Here is a 25,599-nt window from a genome sequence, read left to right as displayed (position 1 = left end):
CAAAAAAAAAAAAAAAAAAAAAAAAAAAAGAATATCCCAATAATAGGTTGCTGAACTCATTCTGGATTTAATGCCAAGTGACTGTATTTACCTCCTATTTTCTCAGTATGTTCTGTGACTTTCAAAGCACATATGGAGATGTAAGACTAATACTAATGAGATGAAAAGCTCATTAAGGTGTTAATGAAGATTTTTTTAAGTGCCCAAAGCTAGAAAAGAGAGCACTTCCTTCAACCTCCTAAATTTTCTTGGAGTCATTCAAACGTATAATCAAAACAGGTGGTTTTCCCAGGGTTTCCCAGCTCCTCATGAAGTCACAGAAGCCCCTTTTTGGTTGCCTCAGATTCATGGAGCAACAAGTTAGCACCAGGTATAAGTCCTTTCGGGCAGCAGTGGCCCATGGATACCACTGAAGAAAACTGGTACTGGGTCAAGTACCAAGTATTTGCCAAGGGACTCCACCATTTGATCTACAGGTTCTTTTTGCAATGCCTTATACTAAAATAAATCCCATCGTGCCAGTCAGCAGTTTGAAAGGATTTCATATACTTGCTTTTCCAATTTTCTTTGGTTGTTCCTCCTCAGGAAACATACAGCTGTCTTGCCAAACTTCCTGGACATTTACAAGGTTCATAGCATAGCTCACAGCTGAAGACCTTTCATTCTGTTCCTGTTGGAGAATTTTTGTGGAAAAACCTTCAATTGCAGTTACTATGCAGTGCGCCATGGGAAGAGACACTCCTTTAAATGCACTTCTCCAGCCAAAATCTAGTAAGGTAGCCTGAAATATAAATGTATATGAAGTCATGTTAATCTTAACTCAGCAACAAATGTTTCTATTGGGTTATAGATATAAAATTATTACTTCCATTCAACATGTTGAATATATTCTTTGATATACTGTAAAAGCCATTCTTACAACCTAAAAAATATTACCTAGTGAATAAAGCAATATACAAAAACATATGCATTCTTTACACACAGTAATATACTGACATTTCATTTGAATTCATCAGTAGATTTAATAAAAAACTTTTTAAAAATTTAATCTCTTAAATATAGTTCAATAAAGCCATCTTTACAAGAACAGAAAGTTACTATTTATCACATAAAACAACCTTTAAATTCAATATATTTAATAAAGCCTAAATTAGATTTTTATAGTCTTTTTTATAGTTTATTGTTAACAAGTATTGCAACATAAGGCAGCATTTAATATTCAACCTTTTATTTCTTTTTCACTCACAGAACTCCAGACAAGTCAAAAAATAGCAATAAGAAATAAATTTCTCAGAGAAAACACACCACTGCACTTTCTAGATTTTTACTTGCCTATAATTTTATCTCTCCAGCTGCAAAGTCATAAGCAGCACTACTTTTGTTCCAAGAACGAAGAATTAAAAGAATCTGCACTGTTCTATTGTGGTGGTTGGGGGGGTACTTGGAAGGGAGTAGAAGGGGTTGAGGTACAGTTGAGGGGCTGATGTTTTCTTTTTTCCTTTGGTCTACGGCTCATAAGGCAATATATTTATGAATGTATATTTCCTCCAGGTCTCCTAACGTTCTCTAAAGTTCAAAAGCATTATAGGTAGTAGGCTGAACCTATGCTTAGAATTCAACTTTCCCTGTTTTAATGTAACTTTGTTTACAGTAACGTGCCACCTACCCCAACTTCAGAAAACCCTGAGCTCCATGTCCCTGACTGAATCACTTATTTTTCTTCATCTCAGGGGGTTTTTGCTAGAAAAACAACAGAGTCAAATTGTATGATTTCTATGGTCCCTTTTATTTTAAAATTACTGAAATTATGATCATAAGCCTAATTTTCTTATATGTACAACTCATTCAGCAATAATTTATTTTTTTACATATACTGTACAAAGTAATAAAGGTGATTCATTTTTTAGAGCTAAAATTATATGATTCCATGACTCTATAATCAGAAACATGGCTCTTGCTGTCATTACGCTCATAACTAAATTTCTGAAGATTATTTGGATCTCAAGCATCAGAGGGCCTAAAACACATCTCTCTTATCTCATATTTGCATAAAATTCATCAAAAATGGGCCGGGCGTGGTGGCTTATGCCAGTAATCCCAGCACTTTGGGAGGCCAAGGCGAGCAGACCACTTGAGGTCAGAAGATGGAGACCACCCTGGCTAACACAGTGAAACCCAGTCTCTACTAAAAATACAAAAAATTAGCCGGGCATGGTGGCATATGCCTGTAGTCCCAGCTACTAGGGAGGCTGAGGCAGGAGAATCGCTGGAACCTGGGAGGCAGAGGTTGCAGTGAGCCGAGATCGTGCCACTGCACTCCAGCCTGGGTGACAGAGTGAGACTCCATCTCAAAAAAAAAAAAAAAAAATTCATCAAAAATTGAATCTACTCAACTGATATAATCTTCTTTCTTATAAGAGAACTTGGAAGTGGCATAGTTATAGCCCTGTGCTATGACAGTAATTCCCTGGGACACATTTATGAAAAAAATGTAAAAATAAAACTACCTCCATGAAAATTCAAACAAAAAAATTCTGATTTTTGTTTTCTCCATCACGGCATGTCTATTTACTAAAGTCATTCATTTATTCATTCAAGCAAATATGTCCTGGTGGAAAATGTCATTAATTGCCATGGCTGTATTGAATTAAAAAAAATTTCTTTTGTGCAGTGAAAGTTACCTTTGACCATGATAATATATATGTAATTATAATATGTTGGCCTATCTGAATTCTCTTTTCAAAATATAGAAAAACAAGTACATTAACAGCTGCTCTTAAAAAGAAAACTGAAGGCCTGGCGTGATGGCTTACGCCTATAATCTCAGCACTTTGGGAGGCCGAGGCAGGCGGATCACCTGAGGTCAGGAGTTCGAGACCAGCCTGGCCAACATGATGAAACCCTGTCTGTACTGAAAATATAAAAAATTAGCTGGGCATTGTCGTGGGCGCCTGTAATCCCAGTTACTTGGGAGGCTGAGACAAGAGACCCGCTTGAACTCGGGAGGCGGAAATTGCAGTGAGCTGAGATTGCGCCACTGCACTCCAGCACAGGTGACAGAGTGATACTATGTCTCGAAAAAAAAAAAAAAAAGAAAGAAAACTGAAAACCTTTACTTATTCAAACCTCCTATAGTTTATTTGTTCTTATGAAATATAGTTTGCTTACTTCTACTCTTCTCATCTAATATTTGGCATCATACATATTCCATTTAGACTAGAGAACACTTACTAGTTGTTCCAAGAAAAAAGAGAATCACATGGTTTTCTCTTCTATGCACAAAGTACATAATCTGTTGAATCTCTATTTCTATTATTTAGTGCTAATTTCTTAGTACTGATTTTGATTTTTGGTTAAAGCATAATGTAGAACTTAGGATTTTCCCGATTATTAAAGGCCAAAACTCTGTTAAAACTATATGTTGTTTTGTCTCTTTAAATATTTACCTAGTGTATCAGTCAGGGTCCATTCGAAAAACAGAAACCACTCAAGATTTTTCAAAAGGAAGAATTTTAATGTAGAGTTTTGGTTACCTACATGATGGAAGATTTGAGAAGTCAAACGTGGACTGTGAAGCAGGCCAGATATTAATAGAGCAGGAGGCCACAACCACCCCTAGGGCTGGAGGAATTTATAAAAGGGACTAAGTTATGGAAGAGTAGCTCCTGGGGCTACCAGTCGAAGCTAAAGCCCAAGCAGACCTGCCAGGTGGAACTGAAGTCATGCAGGGCAGGCTGCATGGGGGGAACAGGGCTCAGGGTGGAGATAAAGGTGTCACAGCCATTATCAGAGATGCTCCTTAAGACAGAGAGAGGAGAAGAAACGCTCTGGTTTCTCTGCAACTCCTATGCTCCGTCAATGCCTTCCATGAGGTCTTCCATCAATGCCTTTAATTAGCTAAACCATCCCAGAATCCAAAAGCAAGGAGGCCTGGAAAGTGTAATTCGCTACAATCTAGAGCAGAGCAAAGAGTGGCAACGGGTTTTGGGACCAAACAATTACAGGATAGGGATCAAAAATATGAGGCCAGTTCAGATGATTATTTCCTTTTCCTTTTTAATCTCCATTTTCTCACTTTTCAACAATTATCTATAGCCCACATCCTCTAAGTGCAGACCCTGAGTCAGGATGAGAACAAAGATCTCTTGACTTCCGTCTCTCTATTCCTCCCATGGGATAGATTTTACAAGAAGAAAGCATCCCCACTGAATTGAATTTTCATCAAAAACTTATAAGCCAATTATCAATCCAAAATTGAAAATTTATCTTTTTGTAGCAAAGGGTAAAACTCAAGACATTTTGATTCATAATGGATTCACAGGCATATGATGATGATATTATATGTGAATTATAAAACACATTTTTTTCCTTCACTTACCTCTTTTCCTGGTAGCAATTGCTCTGAAGGAATATTGGTTTCATTTGCTCTAGGTTTTTCTATTACAACTTCTCTATTGGATTTCTCCAAAATTCCTAAGCATAGAAAAGAAAACAAACACGCTAATATATATTGTTTAAAGGGCATACTAGATGTGATTTATAAATTCAGGTAATTATTAACTATGTAGAAAAGCTCTATCCACAGTACATACATACATATACACATCCACAAATAACAATATATAGAGAATATAGTCAAAAAGATGCAGGCTGACATCACCATCACAATAATGACAGAATCAAGATAGATAGAGTCCTTTCCCACATACAACTTGATGAAATCTACATCCCAATTACATTCATGTTTGATGTACACAAACATATAATCTTCAAAATAAAGATTTATGTCATTAGTTTATTTTCATGTTGATAATTTAAGAGGACAAAATAGATATTATTTCCTTGTTCATTTAAAAAGTTAATTCTAAACTACTACATTTTTAAAATGGCGGTATTTCCTAGCATGTTAACTTCAAACAAAGAAGAAAAATACATAAACATCAGCATAACGAGAAAAATTATACCCTTAAGCATATCAGTGATTCATTTAAAAAACACAAACTCTGAGACAGGCAATAAAATAATCCCTAGCTCTGAAAATGGAAATATTTCCACAAATTTTGTTTTTTACAATTAAGAAACTCTTTTCCATGGGAAAAAAATTTGATCTATAAAAATGTAATAAATAACTACTCCAAAAATACATCTTTCTACTTTTCCATTAAGATTAGATTAATGATAATTTGATTCAGTATGAATAATTTGTTTACCTTTTTTTTGGCTTAGACATGGTATATGATGATGAATTCTATGTTATGATGTAACTTTTCTTTTTTTCCCCATGATTTGCCAAGAATCAATTTCTTTATGCCTGGGCAAAGCAAATTTCAAAATCTAACTGACTTTATCAGTAGAGACTCTGACCAATAGAGTCATCTAGTAGATGCATGTTTTCTTTTCCTAAATGTGGCTCTATGAACTTAAGTGTGAATGATTTCTAAGGAATACAGTTGATGAAATAAAAGTGTTTTGTTCTGATGTTAATTTCAACCGTCTTGTGTATAAAGTGTATTAAAGGTAAAAATTCCATTTGGTTGGCAATAACATCACTATTTTGGGAAATTTTATCAGAGTTTATATATTCTGAGGAAAAGTTTTCATCAACTCTAGCATTTCTTAATCATCTCTGGATTTGTGAACACTCTAAGAACATGATTAAAGTGACAGAACACTACAAACAAAAATGCATAAGATGACTGTATGGCAGGCACACGTGCATCACACACACACACACACACATACACACACACACACACAATTGGGGATTCCCAGGCCCTCTTGTAAATCTCATTAATTAATCCAATGGACTGCAGTTTAAGAATCCTGTTCCATTTCTTAAGACACATCACAACATAGAGAAGGTTTTAGACCCAAACAGTGTTATACCATTTAACTTAAAATGATTTTTTATGGCTTGCATTTTATGATGTATTTTCAAGAAGACAGTGTTACAAATAAGGATCACTTCTAATTGAAATAAAATCCGATTAGTCAAAGATTTTTAAATAAAGAAAAAGGAAATTATAAGCCCATTAAAAGAAAATATGGAAATTTTTTAAAAGATCCACATAGAGAAGACTTTTCAGGACACAAAATGCAGAAACCATAAAGTAAGCCTGCACAACAAAAACACCATCAACTGTCAAAGTAGATATGACAAGCTGACTTGCCAATCTTTCTCAAAATGTCCACTTTCTGAAAATTAATAGTTTATTTTTTAGCAAAGTTTTCAGTTTACAAAAAAATTGAGCAGAAAGTACAGAAAATTCACATCTACTTCCTCCCTGCCCTCAGTTTCCTCTACTGTTAACACTTTGCAGTATATGGTAAATTTGTTACAGCTGATGAACAAATATAAAAATATTATTATTAACTAAGTCTACAGTTTACATTAGGGTTCACTCTTTGTGTTGTGCAATTCTGTGGGTTTTGCCAAATGTATAATGTCATGTACCCCCCATTTCTCTGTCACACAGAATAGTTTCCATGCTTTAAAAATTCACTTTGCACCACTCATGCATCCCTCCTCCCCATACCCCCACCCTGGTACCCACTAATCTATTTGCTGTCTTTATAGTTTTGCCTTTTTCATAATGTCATATGGTTGGAATCCTATAGTATGTAGCCTTTTCACATTGGCTTCTTTCGCTTAGTGATACGCATTTAAGGTTCCTGCATGTCTCTTAATGGTTTGACATCTCATTTCTTTTTATCGATGAATAATATTCCATTGTATTGATGTACCACAGTTTGTTTATACATTCACCTACTGAAGAACATTTCAGCTGCTTCCAAGTTTTGGCAGTTATGAATAAAGCTGCTATAAACATTCCTGTGCAGGTTTTTGTACAGATGTAAGTTTTCAACTCATTTGGATAAATACCTATGAGTGCAATTGCTGGATTGTATGGTAAAACTATGTTTAGCTTTGTAAGATACTGCCAAACTGTCTTCCAAAGAGCCTGTACCATTTTGCATTCCTAACAGCAATGAATGAGAGTTGTTCCACATCCTTGCCAGAATTTGGTGTTGTACGTGTTTTGGATTTTAGCCTTTCTAATAGGTGTGTAGTGTCATCTTGTTTTAATTTGCATTTTCCTAATGACATGATGTTGAGCATCTTTTCATATGCTTATTTGCCATCTGTGTATCCTCTTTGGTGAGGTGTCTGTTCAGATCTTTTAATGAATTTTTAAATTGGGTTGTTTGTTTTCTTGTTGAATTTTGAGTTCTTTGTACATTTTGGATACAAGTTCTTTATCATATATGTGTTTTGCAAATAGTTTTTTCTTAGTTTGTGGCTTATCTTTTCATCCTCTTTATGATCATGCCTGTTTATTTAGCAATTCTACTTTTGAAATTTACCATCCAGATATAGTTGTGTACATAGAAGAAATAGTTAAGGAAATTTGCCATATCATGTTTTGTGGTAGCAAATGAAGAGAGAAAAAAATCCTAACTGTCCATCAATGAATAACTGGTTAAATTATGATACATGCACCAATGGAAAACTATTCCTCTAGTAGAAATAACGAGGTGTTTCTACATTTTCTAAATTGTTATAAAAGAGAATTTCTACATAGTATGACAAGATTTTTAGTTATTTTTAACATGGAGATATATATGAAGTAGTTACTCTTTCATCCTATTTAAAAGTTTTCAGTTTTTTAAAAAAGAAAAAATAATAAAGATCAAGTTGTTAATGACAAGAAGGGACAACAGTTGGATTCTTAATGTCACTTTACTTTTCTATAGATAGCTCATTTAAAAGGTATTTACTTTGGAAAAATAATACTAGATTGAAGTATAAGCTTTGCAGTTCTGTTTCTGGAAGTAACTGTCTGCTATTGTGTAGCTATAGTTTAAGACTTACAGAAAAAGTTAATTATCTTGTATTTATCATTTCACTCCCAAATACATTATGTTTATTCACTCAAAGTAATGTGCTCAGATGTTTATACAAACCATCTGCCTATATTCAAGATGACTAAGGAAAAAAAGAAGCTTCCCAAGACTTCTCTTGCTGGTGAGCAATTCCACAGTAAGATATAGAAAATGAACTATGAAGCAATTATGATAGCCTTTAAAATACAATCCCTCTCCCCCAAATTAAGATGTTTTAAAAAAACTTAATTCTGTACAGGGAAGCAAAAGTTATCATCTTTAGATAGGATTACTAACACGGAATCTACACTAATATGATATATTCCGGATTTAACAAATTGTGGCATTTTTACATTTGTTTGGAATTCAAAATGGTCAATTTTGAAATTTGGCAATGTAAATTTCTATGAACTCTAAACATTTGATGAATTATTTCATATATTTAAAAAATATATTTAAAATCTATACACTTATTATCATTGTCTAGAGAAGGTAGCCCACTTTCGGCTCATCACTATAAAATACAGTTATTTGCATGCAGTCAATACTGGTTTCTTTAAAAGCATGCCTAGATTAAGAACCTCAGAAGAGTGCAGAGGGTCACAAGAATGCCAGCTGCTCAACAGCTTCCCCTACAGAGTTCTCTGTGGTTAATTTTATACTTCTGGTTAGTTTCTACACTGCCGCTTTCTTTCATAGAGAGTAGAGGTTGGCAGTACTTCCCTGTGACATCCACTTTCACACCCAAATTGGTGTTCATAGGTTCCCATTGTGTGCACTACAAAGCAACTTGCCTTGTTGGCAGCTCTAAGTGGGAACTACAAGTCTTTCTTTTCTTCACTGTTCTTTTTCTGGCTCACAAGCAACCTCCCACCAAAAGCTGAATCTGTAGAAGAGACTACATCCAAGAGATAATACCATGAAAAAGTATGAAGAGAAACCCAGGTGGCCACCTTGCAAATTTCCAATGTGGAAGCCTTCGACCTCTCTGCCCAAGAAACAGCTAAAGTCCTAGTGTAATGAGCTTTACAAACCCTAGGAGCCTCTTTACCTTAACTACATACGCCTCCCTAATACAATCCCTTAACCATCTAGCTAAGGAACTCTTAGAAGCCATTTGACCCCTCTTAAGACCCCCTAAGAGTACAAACAATCTTTCAGAAGATCTGAAATCTTTGATTCTTCTGAGACAAACCCTAAGTGTTCTTCTTACATCCAATTGAAGCAGCCATTGCTCTTTGTCATTGCTGGGGCTAAAGAAAAATGAGGGCCAAGAAGCCTCCTGGTTTAGATAAATCTCAGATGCCACCTTTGGAAAAATTGAGGAATTGCCCAAAGAACAACTTTATTCCAAAGAAGCATTAGAAAAGCCCCATAAATCAAATCCACGGCCACTCCATAAGACATCATCACCTAATACAGTAAGGCACCACAACAGTCAAATAATGTCCTTCATTTTTTGAAGTGACAAAAATAGAAAACCATCAAATCATGACCAAACAAAAGCAAACAATGATAAAATATCTTTTCTTTCTCAGAAAATATTTATTGTATCTCTACAAAATCTCTTGTCTACAATCAAATTACTGAGAGAATGGCCAATTTGGCTAAGTCTACAATATAATAGTAAACATCAAAGTAAAAAGTAAAATATTTGGTTAATCATTTTTATATTTTCTCTATGTGATGTTAAGTGTCTGGACATTTTTTAAAAATCTGCACAATGAAAAAAAAGCCCTCACTTTTCATCTGTTCATATGTTTGGGTTACATAGACATCGTAGGCAACTCTTTCCAAGATCTTTATTAGCAAAATATGCTCCAATCAAAATAAACACGCAGGAAACCAAATGACTTCCTCTCTTTTTTCCCCCTATTCTCTTCCTCACAAGATTTCTAAGCAAAACATTAACTATCAGGAATACCCAATAGTTAAGATATAGTTGGCTTCCTTAATCATCCATTTCAAGGAGTCTTTTCCTTCCTGATTTAAGAAACCAATGCTTTTGATAAGAATTGATTAACTTGGATACACTGAATAAAACATTTAAGATTTTTCTTGACAATTTCCCTCAAGATCATTTTTCTCAGGAATCTATTTACATAAAGCTGTGTCGCATTAAATCAATCTTGGGTTTGTGACCAAAATACATGAATTTCAACAAAGAAGACTACATATATCACAAGGAGACGTTCTAGTACTTAGACACTTCTTATACTTGCCCCTTGAAATTCCTTCTACATCCTGTGTTTGATAATCCACAAATGTGTTCATATAGTCCACTATTATTAACATGATATTGAAGTTGCTTTATCTGCCTTACTGCTTATAAGATGACACATTTGCAACAGTATATTGTGGCAAATTATGTATTTGCTCTGTTGACTTTTATTCAAGAATGGTAACCATTGCTCTTAAATATCCAGCATTTGCAAGTGTCCACATTGCCTGACCTTAATCTAATGGAATTGAATCACCGTTTTCAAAATTGTTCTCTTTTTCTCTAAAATCAGCATGCCAAATCTGTGCTTCAATTCTTGGCCATTTCAGTGTTACATCTTTATAATACCTCCTAACAGAATTCTAATTTTGAATTTATGCTGACTTTAAGAAGAATAAAGTTCACATAACTGACTTAATTCCCAAGGGTCTAGCCTAGGACGAATACAAGATGATTCAAAATGGGTAGAAGACTAGGTGTTTTGAAGTTCATTCTGTTTCGTGATGCCTACCTCAGAAAAAATCTGTTAGAGATGTAGATGAGAGATGACAGATCTTAGCCAGGCATAGTGGATGAGTACTAACTCCAATGTCAACTGTTCCAGGAACCAATATGTCAATCAATAATTAGGATATCATATTTCTCTATTCAGATCTCTGTTTGACCTCACAGTCAAACTCCATCTAAAAGACGTTTTAAGGGTCACATTCTCTCCTAAATATACTTTTTCATTCTCTATTTTAATTAATATTCGTATTTTCTGACTTATATTTTTATTACTTTCCCCTTGGCTTTTTTTGGGGTTGGCTTCAGAAATCTATAGTCCATCTTTATTTTTTCTTCAAATTATCTTCAAATTTGAAAAAGTAATCTATGTTATTTTATAATATAACAGTGTTACCTAAATTTCACCTGAAACAAAGAAGGCCAGTAAACTATGTTTAATGTAAAACAAAATTCAACCCTATAACTTTTCTGACATTATTTACATGGGCAAAGTAAGTAAAGGAATACAAGAGTAAACATAAGTGAAAATAATTTTACCAAGAGATTGGTTTTGGGGATTAAATTTTTCAGACTAATTGTTAATCACTTGCTTCCTTCACTTTGTTTTGCAGATGCAGCAAATATATACATATATTTACACTCCTTAGAATGGCATATGGTATCATGTAAAGGAGAACTTTGTATATTTCACTCTGAGGAAAATGAAAATTTTTATAAATATAGATATGATAACAGAGAACATACCTCAACCATTATACCTTTGAATTTTACCTTTAATGTTGGAAATATTATTCAGTACACACAGCATGGCTTTTTTCAAAGAGATTTTGTTAAGACTAAACTAAGAACAACATATTCCATAATTATAATTACTATTTTAACAACTCACATTTATTGATCATTTATGATATACTAGACATTTTCTTAGGTATTTTATTTTCACTGTCATTTAATTCTCACAACCCTATATAACATTATAACATATTGAAATCTCAAGCATCTAATCCTGAAAGAAAACAAAGAGAAAATTAATGTAGTCCTACATCATTATTTTGAAGGTGAGAAAATTCAGGTCTAAGGAGACTAAATGTTCTGCTCAAGATCATCTGGGTGCTAGGAGCAAAAGAAAAGATACTAGACCACCCAGTCTGCTTATTCTTTCCATAGGCTAGTGGTGTGTCTTTGAAAAGAAAAATTGATCTAATTTTAGCTAAAAATCATCCAGAATTGATGTATGGTGCTTTGTCAATTAGAATTAAGGAACTTGCCAAGCATGAAGGATAAAAATGTATGCATTTTTATATATAATGCATGGTGTGCATTACACTGAATGCTTATTTAAAGAATTCTTTCATGTGTGTTTTTTTCAAGTAATCGTTTTCTTTCAAAGCAGCAGGAAGCAAAAACACAGAGAAATTATAGATTTACAAATTTAAACAAAAGAGGATATTACCTGAAGTATTCCTGGTTATCTTGAGTGATAAAAGTATTTCGTCAAACAATTCTTGAACACCTTTTTCCAGTTTCATAAAGGATTTTATGAGCTGCGATAAGAATTCAACTTTGTCTAAAGGGAGAGAGAAGTTTCTTCCTTTCTGTGGGCATTCAGGAGTAACTGTGAAAAGAAAAGATCAATACTGTCATACATTTTATTTATCTTCTCAGTAAATATTAGAATGATCTGTGCGATTCCATAAACCATATAAAAACTAACAAGTTCCCCCATAATTAAACCAAATTAGTTCATTAAGAAATAGATATAAAATCTCCTAGGAGTATCTTTTCTTCTGGGAAGCTAGAGATGAATATTCTGTTTCAGGCAAATATAGCAATTAAATAATTAGATTGATTCTCAGAGTTATAAATAGAAATTTTATTTCTTGTAAAATCACATCTTATGCAATTCTGCTTTTTTTTTTCAGTCTGGCATAACTTAAATCTAATGACAGGGAAATATTACACAAACCCAAATTGAGGGACAGTCTACAAAATAACTGGTCTGTACTTTTCAAAAGTGCCATGTGAGGAAGTACAAACGCCAGGAAATGACCTAGTCTAAAGGAGTCTAAATAGACATTAAGTAAAACTGAAATTAATACATAATCAGCATTTTATTTTCATATAAAAGACATTCTTGGGATAATTTGGTGAAATCTGGCTGAAGTCTACTATCCAATGCTATTACTGTATGACTTAATTTCCTGATTTATATAGCTGTATTGTGGTTATGCAAGAGAATGTCTTTGTCTTTAGGAAATACACACTGAAATACACAAGAGTGTCTGCAGACTATTTTCAGTTCAAGAAAAAATAAAATTTTGCAAAGAAGGAAAGAGAGAGAAAGCAAAAGTGGCAATGTGGTCAGATATTAACATTTGGGAAATTTGAATGTAAAGGAATTCTTTGTATTATCCTGGCAACCTTTTTGTAAGTCTGAAATTAAAATAAACATTTTATAAAACACTATATTAAAGATACACTCTTTAAGACCTTATAAGTGTTGTTCCTATCATTAAAAAAAGCAAATTAAGGTAGCTATTGAATTTAGACTACATAATTCATGAAGTCATGTTTAAAAATAACTTCTGTCTAAATAATTGTGATATCTATTATTTGCATAAGAACAATACAACTTAAAGGTTTTTTTTTACCCTCTTATAATTATGCTACTAGTAAATTACGCTACTAGTTTTTTTGCCCTCTTATAATTACGTTACTATCATTTTAATAATATAATAAAATCCCTTTATACTCTTTAAGAGTATGGAGAATAACTCACTTATTTTATGTTCTCAACTCCAATTTGTTGCTTTCATTTTAGATTACATCACTAAATGGTCTTTTTGACCAAGTTTTAAAGGATTTAAAAGAATTCTTTCTTAATTAATGCCTTTTCTTAAAACATATGTAAGAGAGAGCTTGAAGCTTAATCATAAATTGGAAAATTTGTAAACTCCTACAAACTTAGCACAAAATGCCTTTGGAGACAAAATACAAATGCTATTCAAAAACTGTCTAGGGTCTGCCAATTCCATGGGAAAAAAAGATTACCTTCATCACATGGATGTAGAAGGAAGATTCCAGAAATCTAACAATTTTATGGCTAATCTACTTCACTTCAGTGAAACTTTAAAATGTTAGCATCAAACTTGTAGTCCTATAATAGTCTTTCACTAAGGACCAAAAATGTCATGGTCTCTTTGCAGGTACTATGAGAAAGAGCTGTCTACCAACTTAGACTGTAAAATTTAGTACTGTTCTGAAACAGTAGAAAGGTTTTTAAAAACCCGCAAGTAAATACAAAAACTCTGTTTCATCTCTAAGTTGACATTAGCCCAATATACATGAAAATCTAACTCACATCTACTGTTCTTCTATGGGCATGCTAGAGAACACAAGTATGTATAGGCAGCATATACAACTAAGGCTTTGCCAGAAATCTTATGCTGCAAAATGAAAAGAGAACACATATATTATGTTTTATTTAGTTGGTACTTGATTCCCATTTGGTCTATTTGACTTATCTTAAGCTTTGCTCATGTAGATGAGTGGCTAGTTTAATCTTCTAAACTTTAAATTTCCTTTTGGACCTAAAATGTTTATAAACCAAATTTTCAAAGGCTTTAAGAATCCCTCCTGATTCTTTACTAGGAAAGGCCGCTCAATAGCTTCACTAGAAATTAAGCATGTTTAAGAAGTCTTTATCTGGCTCAATTCCAAACTGGAAGTCTTGTGAATGTTTATAAAGTAAGCAAAGAAGCACCCCAAGAAGAATCTTTAAGAGTCAAAATTATATAAGAGTGCTTGCTACTTGTTGACAACTATGCGAGGTCTGAGGATTCTAGATGAAGAGGTCTTACTTTCATGACCTGGATTGAGAAGAATCTTGTATTCCAGGAATATAACAATTGTGAAAGGTAAATATTCTTTTAATTCAGTGAATCTTTATAACTAAATAATGTAAGAGGACAGAATAAAATATATGACCTAAATCTAATCATTTTTTTGTCCCAAAGAACCAATGATTATGGTAGTGGCCCATTAATTAATAGTCCTTATTTCCTATTACTATCAGCTCAGTGTTCTCCCCAGGGGTATTGTATGGGTTCTCAACTTATGGGGAAAATAATTCTGTGATAAATTCATTTTGTGAAAGGCCAATTAAAGCAAAATTAAGCACAACGGATGAAGTAGCATTTCCCAAACTTATTTTACCTCACAGCATCTCATAGGACTAGTGTCCTAATCATCACACCTTAACTCATGATTTCTATCTGCCTAAGCATATGTTTCTCTGTCCCTTAAACTCTAATTGTTAACAAAATTAGGAAAGAGTTTCTCCCAGCAGAAATTCCTTTGACCTTCTCCTTTGCTAAATTAATCTCCTTTCTGCATTTTTCAATATTATTTGTTTGCTCCTCCCCTCTAAGTTACCTCTCCAGAAAATGTTATCTGCCAGCCTGGACGACACGGCAAACCCCATCTCTACAAAAAATACCAAAACAAAGAAACAAACAGAAATTAGCTGGGCGTAGTGGCATGAGCCTGTAGTTCCAGCTACTCAGGAGGCTGAGGTGGGAGGATCACCTGAGCCCGGGAAGTGGAGCTGCAGTGAGCCGAGATTATGCCAATGCACTCCAACCTGGGCCACAGACTGGGACTATGTCTCAAAAAATAAAAATAAAAAAAAAAGTGGCTCCATCTCGGCTCACTGCATCTTCTACCTCCTGGGTGCAAACGATTCTCTTGCCTCAGCCTCCTGAGTAGCTGGGATTACAGGCGCCCGCCACCATGCCCGGCTAATTTTTGTGTTTTTAGTAGAGATGGTATTTTGCCATGTTGCCCAGGCTGGCCCTCCTCGGCCTCCCAAAGTGCTGCGATTACAGGCGTGAGCCACGGCGCCCTTCTGAAAACTTTTTGGATACAATCAATCCAGGAGTTCTCCTTCCCCCACTAAGCCAACCTGGCCTTTATTTATTTATTTAAATCACCATGGAACTGTTGTGCTTCAAAGTTTTGGACATCCATGTTTATACACAGGCAACTCTGGCCTGCTGCTAACCATTGCTGTAAAATATCTGACATAATAACTATTGTTTGGCTATAAGATGAGCTCTATGATTCTTAGGAAATACACATTTCTCCTAAATCTCCCAAATATTATAAAGATAAAATTAAATTTTCATTTTAGAGAAAGTAATTTACCATCAACTAGATGAGTAAGTCCACGTAAATAATGAGGAGATAGGTGAGGGTTTTTTCTTTATATATAATTTAAATAAGAATTTTTCTAAAATGCAATATAAAATATTCTGCTTTATTATTTAGTGTATTTAAAACAATGTAAATTTTTCTTCATGATGGAGTTATAATGAAAGTTATTTATTTCTATGCTACACTCAAGGACTAATGTTTGTCCCTCTGTTAAAGGGCATTTCTCAAATTGCTTTCATTTTAGATTATATGAAAAGGGTTCTATGACCAAATAAACTTGGGAAATACTACATACTGAATTCTTCTTAAAGTAATTCACAAAGCTAATTAGCATATTAAAGTCTCTATTTCTTTCCATAATAAAGTAATAACTTTCTAAACTTAGTGTTTCTCAAAACTTTTCGAGCAATGAACACCAGTTTATCAACACATATCTACTCACTTCTGAGATATTCTCAAAAACAGCTGTGTGGGGGACACTGCTCTGGATTCCTCTGTAACTTATTTATATCTGCTTTATAGATTTTCCTTTAATTGTTAGACCTTTTGCTGTGGGTTCTTTTTGTTTGTTGTGTGGATGACTTTACCAGTACCCTCTTCTACTTGTAAACCACTGCTTCTAACATTATCATAGTATTTTTGCAGGCCCCTTTAAGAAACTAAGGAAAGTCTTCTAAAGCCTCCTAGACCTTCTCATTGAATTCAGTTCATGTAGTCACAGTGTGAAGGCTAAACAGAACCACCTGAAGTCCATCTTTGGCTCTCACAGGGCAGTATGGTTCAGGATCTTCTGTAGCATTAAAAATGCAAATTTCTGGATCTTCTCCAGAATTAATGAATCAGTATCTCTACAGGATGAAGCCCAGAAATATTACTTTTAAGCAAGTGTCCCAAGTGAGATTTTTGTACACTAGAGTTTGAGACTCCTGTCTGAGGGGTTCATAGCTTTAGATAAAAACCCTTGTGGTTAAAAATCACTCTCTAAGCACTAAAAAAACTAGATTTGGGTCTCAGAAGTCAACCAAAAAGTTGCTATTGCATAAAACACCAGTGACTTAAAAAAAAAAAACCTCCACTTTTTTGGCTAGGCATGGTGGCTCACACCTGTAATCCCAGCACTTTGGGAGGCTGAGGTGGGTGGATCACCTGAGGTCAGGAGTTTGAGACCAGCCTGGCCAACATGGCAAAACCCCGTCTCTACTAATAATACAAAAATTAGCCAGGCGTGGTGGTGTGCACCTGTAGTCTCAGCTACTTAAGAGGCTGAGGCATGAGAATCACTTGAAACCGGGAGGCAGAGGTTGCAGTGAGCTGAGATCACGCCAGTGCACTCCAGCCTGAGTGACACACAGAGACTCTGTCTCAAAAAAAAAAAAAAAAAGTAAGTCTAACTAGTAGCTAGAAAATCATGGAGGAGCTGCAGGCATTGTTTTTATCCACTTTTTCCATGTCAAGAAATTTATGACTTTTTTATTTTTGGAAGAAGTATGTAACATCTGTAGGACATTTCTAAGAACATCTCCTACGTATTTGCCCTGGGCAAAAGAAGAACTGCTGTTAGGAAAAAAACCTAAAGAATAGTTGAAGTTCCTTAGACACAGTCATCACAAATGTAAAATGATTTCCATGAAGCCAAAGACTATATCCAGCTTATTTGCCGTAGTATCTCAGAACTCAGCATAATCTCATACAAAGTAGGTACTCAAAATACTGATTAAAAAAACAAAATGAATGAAATCCCATCGATCCTAGAAATAGTTAGGTTCAGGCAAGAACAAAGTAAGATTTTACACCAAAACCTAAAATGTATTCTTTAAAACAATAAATAATTATAGATGTTTTTAAGTTCATAAATAAATATTTATAATATTCTATAAACATTCCTTATAGTATTGACAAAATAAATTTGAAGATTACTTCCAAAATAGAAAGCGTGTGCAAAAGGCTATAAAAAGAATGATGGGCTGGGAACTTGATAGCGTATATTGATAACATTTTTTCTAAAACATGACTTTTGTGTGTTAAAGAAATAAAATATACTTTAGGAAAAAGAAATTTCACCATAAAAGGTGTGCACAGATATTTACAAAACTGTTATCCTACATTTTTTAAAAAGTCTTCTTCTCTGCCTATATATATTTGTAAATATATGTATAGGTATTATAGATATGTGTCTAGATATATACACATACACATATCTATAGGTATATCACACGTAAAGAATATAGACCACAGATTATACACTTAAAGGTGTTAAATGTTAGTTATACTTAGTTCAAGTATTAACCCCATTCTCTTCTAGCAAAATTTAGGGCATTGAAAATAAATCTAGAGGGACATTAGGGCTCCTCACATTTGATCTGCAACAAAGCAGCATTTGAAGTAAATATCAAAGTCCAGCTAAATCAGACAAACCATAAAAATACAGGTAGTGGCTGAAAGCACACATTATTTTCCAAAGCTATTAGCAACAGAATTCTTATTAATAATAGTAGTAAGATGCAAGAGAAAATGAGAAGCTACGCAATCAGATAATCTGGAGCTGGAGGATCAGTATAATGGGATAAAAGGTGCGCATTTCAGTTTTCCCAAGAAAAACGAACATTAGCCACCCTATTATTGACTGTAAAGGATCCATTTTCAGTGAAGAGGTATTCTCAGTGCCACCAGGCAAGCGATGTAAAAAGAGGTGACACACAAAAGCTAGTGAAAGTTTTATTATTCCAGGTGAAATTTATGACATAATACAAATGGAAGATATTTGCTCCAGTAAAGAAAACTTTTAAACAACATTATAATATGAAGTCAGCAGCGACCACGTAGGAACAAATAATAAGCAGTACTTCTTCCAGGACCCAAGTCACTTCCTGAGAGCAGGTGGGACTCCGGAGCCCACTAAACGGATAGCAGTGGTCTGAAGAAGCACTGGGCCTCCTCAAATGCTTGGTTCTATGGAGGTTCCATGGAGCCACAGCAGGGGGAAGAACAGAACGCAAACACCATGATCCTGAGTTTGTAAAGGGCCTTCTGTGTCACTAGTAGCTAGAAAATCATGGAAGACCTGCAAGCATTGTTTTTGTCATGTACACTAAGATGAAATTGAAACTGTTTTTCCCCTTTTCTTGAGGCATTATTGTTATAGCTTTTACTTATTTTGCAAATTTATATGACTAGAAAAGAATTTGGGGTAAAAGTACGACAAGGAATATTTACACCTTAGTTTGCAGAACTGAATTTCTTACTTCTCATCTCTTTTGAGGAGGCTTCCAGATGTACCACCCAATATAGACAAGGTAAAACTTTGAAATAAATGGAGTGAATAAATGAGTAAATAAATGATTAAAATAATGAAATGAATATCTTTGAAGTTAAGTGAGAATGTAACCCAACACAAGCTGAATATGTGGAAATTCAGATAACCCACAGATAAGTGTCAGGACCCCTCTTCTAAATGGTGAGAGAATGGAGAAGGAACTATTAAGGAAACTGAGCTTCATGAATGTAAATGAATCTGAATTTGAATTTAGAAAACATTTAACTCTTAGGAGCTAAAAGTTAGACTCCTCCTCCTCTCTCTGTCTTTCCCCACTTCTGGTCTCCCCACCCCACCACCAATTTTATCATATGTTTATTTATACCATTGTTACCTGAAGCACAGAGGTGGCATAGCGGAGGGGCTAACACACAGAAGCTGTAGCCAGATGGCTTGACTTCAAATCTGGGCACTGTCCCTAATAGCAGTATGACTTTGGACAAATTACTTAGTCTCTTTATGTCTCAATGGTATACGAGGTTTAACTGAGTTAACACATTAGAACTGTTCTTGGGAGGTCGTACTTGCTATACAAATATTAGATTTTAGTCTCATCTCCTCTGAGAAGCCTGCCCTCAGACCCCAAGCCAGGTCAGGGTTTTGTTCTCCATGCTCCTTCCTATTTTGCCTTGCACAACCCTTCATTTTAGCACTTACCATGTCACATTATAATGGTTAGTTTGAAAGTTGTCTCTCAAGCTTTAAATTCTTTATAGGCAGAGATCTTTTCTTCCCCATGACTGCATTCCCATTATCCATCATAGTGGCTATATGAATGAATGGTTTCAAAATGGTACATTTCGGGTATCATTAGTGAGTGTTAGAGACAAAATCAACTGCTTTTAACTTACTTTAATTGGCTTTCTCCCCCTCCACTGTAAACATGTTTCTTTTAGTAAAATACTAAATGAGTTTCACATTAATTACTGTATGACAATTTTAACAGGGAATATTTTGGAGAGAAATAATGATAAACACCATATCAGAGACCCATTTCACTATAAACTACTTTAATATTAACTGTTATTTAATTAACTCCATCTCTAAGGTTAACATTCATAAAGTTGAATGGCAGCCCCAGTCCAAGACCTTCCATTGCATCTTTACGGTATTAGTTCTTCAAAACACTGGTTTTGTTTGTGTATGTGCACGTGATCATCATCTCTTTTAGAGTCTAATACAAGCTATGCATCTATGTTCATAGAAGGATGTTTTGCATATAATTCCAAGAGGTTCTTAGGCCTTAGAGTTCTACTGATCATCTGGCTAAGGCCCTCTGCCTTGATCTGTTCTGACTTTATCAGAAATAGACCCTATAAATCTTCCTCTCATTCAAGAGACCTGTAGTTTCTAAAAGTTTCTACTTCCCTTTGCAAGAATAAGTGCTTTCCAGCTTCTACCTCAGAAATTCATCACTCTTCCCATTTCATAAAATTAAATATCTTAACACATTTACACAGATAATTCTTTTAGCCTATTACAATATAGGCCTTGGGTAAGGTGATGAGATATACTGAAAAATAACTAATGATGTCACCCTTTCAGGAATTTAGACAAATACACTGATTAGTGCAAAGTGGCAACTGCTTCCATAGAGTACATGACAACCAAAATATGTAGTAGAGGAGATTGAATTGCTAGTACATACAATATCTGCATTTTTTTTTTTTGTTTTGTTTTGAGACGGAGTCTTTCTCTGTCTCCCAGGCGGGAGTGCAGTGGCGCGATCTCGGCTCAGTGTAAGCTCCACCCGCCGGGTTCATGCCATTCTCCTGCCTCAGCCTCCCGAGTAGCTGGGACTACAGGCGCCTGCCACCACACCCGGCTAATTTTTTGTATTTTTAGTAGAGACAGGGTTGCACCATGTTAGCCAGGATGGTCTCGATCTCCTGACCTCGTGATCTGCCTGCCTCGGCCTCCCAAAGTGCTGGGATCACGGGGGTGAGCCACCGCGCCCGGCCAGTATCTGCATTTTTTATACCTTCTTTCTCTGATTGTTCTAGTTGTTGCACTAAAATTTGCACCCATTGATAGGATTAGTAATCATGATCTTAAAGAGAGGTAGATGTATAGACAGAACCACTGGGTTTGAAATAAATCCTTCCAACCCACTGAAAGGCCCCATGTGACAGGGAGGTTTTCTATTTCCTTTGGAGGGGTCCAGACAGTAAATATCCCCTTGTTTCACATACCAAGAGAAACCTAAGTGGCTTAAAAGGGTGAAGATAGAGTCACCCTGAAGCTGTTCTTCTGGGTCAATGAGAAAAACTGAAAAGACACTGCTTCTATTCTTACCCTTTTATGATTCCCAGGCCAATGCTGGCTCCACTGGATGTTACCTAAACTTACTGCTCAATGATAACAAAATTCTCCCACACTCCATTCCTTCTTCTCTGGCAAAAACTGTCAGTATTACATTAGCAAGAAATCTGACTTCTTGCTATTTCCCAAGGGTATAATACTCTTTTCCCTCTCCTATATTCAATCCTTCTTCTTTTTTTGACTGAGAACATGAGAAAGAATATCTAACTCCTGATGTGGCCAGTTTAGGCCGCTGTTAGTTGAAGATGCTAATCAAAGAATGGCTTACATTTGAATTCAGCCAAAACTGAGAACTGTATTCAAGGCAGATTTCTGAATATTTTTCAGCTGACTTTTGTTTTATGCTGGTTTAACTCCCAGTTGTTAATACTTAGATAGGCTGACCCTTTGAGGGAACATCCTAATAAAAAGACATCTCTAGTGTAATAAAATGGGTTTTAAATTTTAAGTACTATATGCTAATGGTACATTATTAATGAAAATATCTTCCTAGTATCCCTTTCTTGGTCTCAAATTTTGCAAGAGTTCAGTTAATTATATCTCTTATCATATGTGTTACTTTCTCGTATCATGACTAAAAATTAACCTGTAGAAAAAACTTAAAACTCAGTTAACAATTCATTTTTACTATAGCCTAAAGTTGAACCTGAGAATTTATATTTCATTTTTTAAAGGAATATGCTGTGACACAGAAGTTACATTATCAGCTCTTAATATAACATGTTAAAAATTAATTTTAAAAATTTAGCACTCAAATAAAAATAATGCCATCATCAAAAAGATGGATTTCAGTTTAGACACCTGCTGAGTGTGCTTCCTAATATACTTTCCAAGTGAATCACAGCCTTTCAAAAGAGGTGGCACATTTTTCCTCCTCTATACTGAAAAATAAAGAAAAGATTCTCTTCACACTTTTTTATCAGGTAGGAAAATTATAATGCCCATGAATGTATGTTAAAATGAATATGAAAAGAGATAGCCATGGTGAAAATAGCAATCCCTAGTGCCCACCTGAAAAGCTGTGCTCATGAACTTATTATTCTAAAAGAGTAGGGCAGACCTGAGAGGTAGAGAAGACGTGTCTCAGGTGTGATGGCACTTGGTAAATTTTATAGTTACTCTTACCTTTTTAGCTGCCTTCCTCTCCTCAACAATAGTTACTCAGCCATAAAGGTAAAGTCCTATTGCCTTCAAACTCCAAATATGACTTTGCAGCCCCTTGGTGGCAGACATTATCTTTTTCCTCAAAAGGCTTATGATCTACAAAAAGCATCTTTAAGTGGGTTTCACTTGCTAATTCAATAAAGATTTACTTTGTGCCTGTCATGCACAAGGCACCATGTGACATGCATCACCTGCAGTGACAGGAGACCGGTACAGAGTCAGATCTGAAAGCAGAGTGGGGTGACTAAGGAAGGCCATACCTCACCAGTCACCATCAGCTCCTATGGCCATCCGAGGCTCATGAGAATAAATTTACTTCTCTTTAACTATTTTATTTCAGGCAAAAAGAAAGACATTACACTTGATACATAAGAAAAACTCAGTGTTGAAAAAAGTCTGGATAAGAAACTAGTTGCAGAAAATATCTGGAGTTGACTGTCATCCCATTTTGATATAACTGGTTAATACTGGGCTCACTTATGGTTTGTTTCATGGGAATTCTTTAATTAAAAAAACAATAGAAAATACATGCGAAAATAAGCAACTTAGTTTTTCTTTGAGTATATAGACAAATCTTAGACTTATTTGATTTTTATATTATAATAACACATAAAGCTTTGTTTAATAAACATAAATATTTAAAAATTCACTTAGATTGTATTTTAGATCCAGTGTTATTGGTGGCTGGGTTGTGATGAAGAAGAAGGGAAGACAAGAGTAGGTGGGAAGGGAGAAAAAGGGAAAGGTGGTGAGAGGCTAGGGGAGAGTCAGTCCCCTCAAAGAGAGGTTGGCGCATGACAGCTCATGGGGCAAATCTGGCCCAGAGCTTATTCTGGTGCAGTTGGTAAGCTAAACGTGGCTTTTCTCTTTGTAAATGGATGGAGAAAAAAATCAAAAGGAGAATACTTCAGGACATGTAAAAATTACATAAAATTCAAGTTACAGTGTCCACGAAGTATCACTGAAACACCACCCCACTGATCTATGGCTACTTTGCGCTACAATGGCAAAGTGAAGTAGCTGAAACAGGGACCTACCTTATGGGCTGCAAAGCCTAAAATATTTACTATTTATCCTTTAAGGAAAAAGTTTGTCAACCCCTGCCCTCAGCAAATAGAAAGAATGCAAAAGAGAGAACAGTCATAGATTATTGACACACAAAGGGAGAAACTGGTTAAAAAGCAGACAGGTGAGATGATGGAGGTAAGAGTAATGGTAGGGTAAATCCACCTGATAGCAATAATGTACCCATACCCTTCGAATGCACCTGTGTGGCAGATGAACCTGAATGTGTGTTCTGAACTAGGTGGAATGTCTGCCACCAAGGGGCTGCAAAGTCGTATTTGGAGTTTGAAGGCCAAGCCAAAGATTTATTCTTTATCTATGATAAACATCTGAGTCCCCAGCCTGCCCCGTGGAACATGGGCCAGGCTGTAGAGGGGATTGAGGCCCTGAGTTTTGGGTTAAATGAAGGTTGCCAGGTGGAGGTTGTTAGCAGGGAGGGTATTAAATGAAAATGCTACATAAATAGCATGGTGTTTACAAGCAGCTGCAGTTTTCCTGTCCAGCCCACTGCCACCGGCCTCTCTCTCCTATATGTGAGCCCCTGATAAAATCCCATGTCTCATTTGCTGGCTCTGAGTCTCTTCTTCGGCCACTTGAAAATGGTGCCTTCCCTACTGGGATTAATAGGGTTTGCCACAGCATTAATTAATAGTTACCATTTACTGAACACATACTATATGGTAAGAACTTTATATATGTTGTTTCCAAACTTAATTAAAACAGTAATGAGGAAACTGAGGGTCAGAAAAAGTAAGTTACTCACTAGTGAGTGACAAAGTAAATCTACTCTGAGAAAACTAGCAATGACACCAAATGAAGAACAAAGTATGGGGGTCAGGAGGTGATTTATATGAACAGTTTCAATCTGTGAGATTCATTTTGGAATAATATGGACAATTTTTGGTCACCAGTGAGAGCCAATGCACGCTTCAGCCAGAATCATCTTTCATTTGCGTATTCCCCTCAAACACCAAGTTCTATCAATGTTAATGACAGAAAATAATTATATAATACTTACTATAGCATTATGTAATTTATATTAGAGAACTATATTAGAGAATTAGCATAAATAGGTGGAAAGCACGAATATTACAATATACCTCTGAGACACGAAAAAGTTAAATAAATTGCTCAAGGTCACAAAACTCATAAGTCACGGAGCCCCAAAGTAAAATAAAAAAAATATATATATAAAACAAGTCACAGAGCCAGGACTTGAATGGCTCTATAATCCACACTTTCAACTTTTAATGGCAAAAACCACAATTATTTTTGGACACCCACCTAATCAGTTGAAAGTACGCTATGTTGGTATCAAACTTCAGCATGTATCAGAATCACCTGGTGAGCTTGTTAACACACAGATTGCCAGGCCCACTCCTACTGTTTATGATTCAGTGAGTTAGGGGATGAAACTGAGAGTTCACATTTCTAGCTTATTCCGAGTGATGCTGCTGTGGATTTAGAAACCACACTCTGAGCAAATGCTCTGTTGCTTCCCTGTTAATGCTTTATATTCCCACCTAGCCATCCTGTTCTCAATGTTTATGGCTTCACCTCGGCATAAACTTGCATTAAAATTCGCACTAGGATTTCCAGGCAGTGGGGTGGGGGAAATATTCTTCTAGGTGGTTTCTTTATATCCTTCTCCCCATTCAGGTAATCTTACACATAACTGGACAAGTTCTATTTCTTAAACACTTCTATCAAGTTATTTTTCTGCTCAAAAGACTTTAACAGCTACCAGGTGTAATTTAAACATCAAAGACTGGTTTTCAAGACTCTTATAATCTGTTCTTAGGCTAGGTATCATATCATATCATTCATTCAGTTGTCCACTTTTTATTTGACATAGTTTTTGTATGCCCACCACTTCTTTCGCTCTTCTTTCGCCCTCCCTGAGACTCTC

At 35.3% G+C, this 25,599-nt stretch overlaps 1 protein-coding gene across 1 annotated transcript in view; it reads right to left on the bottom strand.

Moving 5' to 3' along the window:
- Window positions 1-25,599, bottom strand: part of KIAA0825 (KIAA0825 ortholog) — a 481,693-nt gene that overhangs the window by 336,163 nt on the left and 119,931 nt on the right. The window contains exons 9-11 of the mRNA XM_032156821.2: window positions 12,066-12,227; window positions 4,379-4,473; window positions 554-781 (exon numbers count right to left, since the gene is read on the bottom strand). Coding sequence (XP_032012712.2) covers window positions 554-781; window positions 4,379-4,473; window positions 12,066-12,227 — 485 coding nt within the window. The remainder of the gene's footprint in view (window positions 1-553; window positions 782-4,378; window positions 4,474-12,065; window positions 12,228-25,599) is intronic.

The sequence above is a fragment of the Hylobates moloch genome, unplaced genomic scaffold (genome assembly GCF_009828535.3).
Source record: "Hylobates moloch isolate HMO894 unplaced genomic scaffold, HMol_V3 SCAFFOLD_6, whole genome shotgun sequence".
Classification (NCBI taxonomy): domain Eukaryota; kingdom Metazoa; phylum Chordata; class Mammalia; order Primates; family Hylobatidae; genus Hylobates; species Hylobates moloch.
Note: the sequence above shows the minus strand (reverse complement) of the source record. Positions and strands in the feature narration are given on the sequence as shown.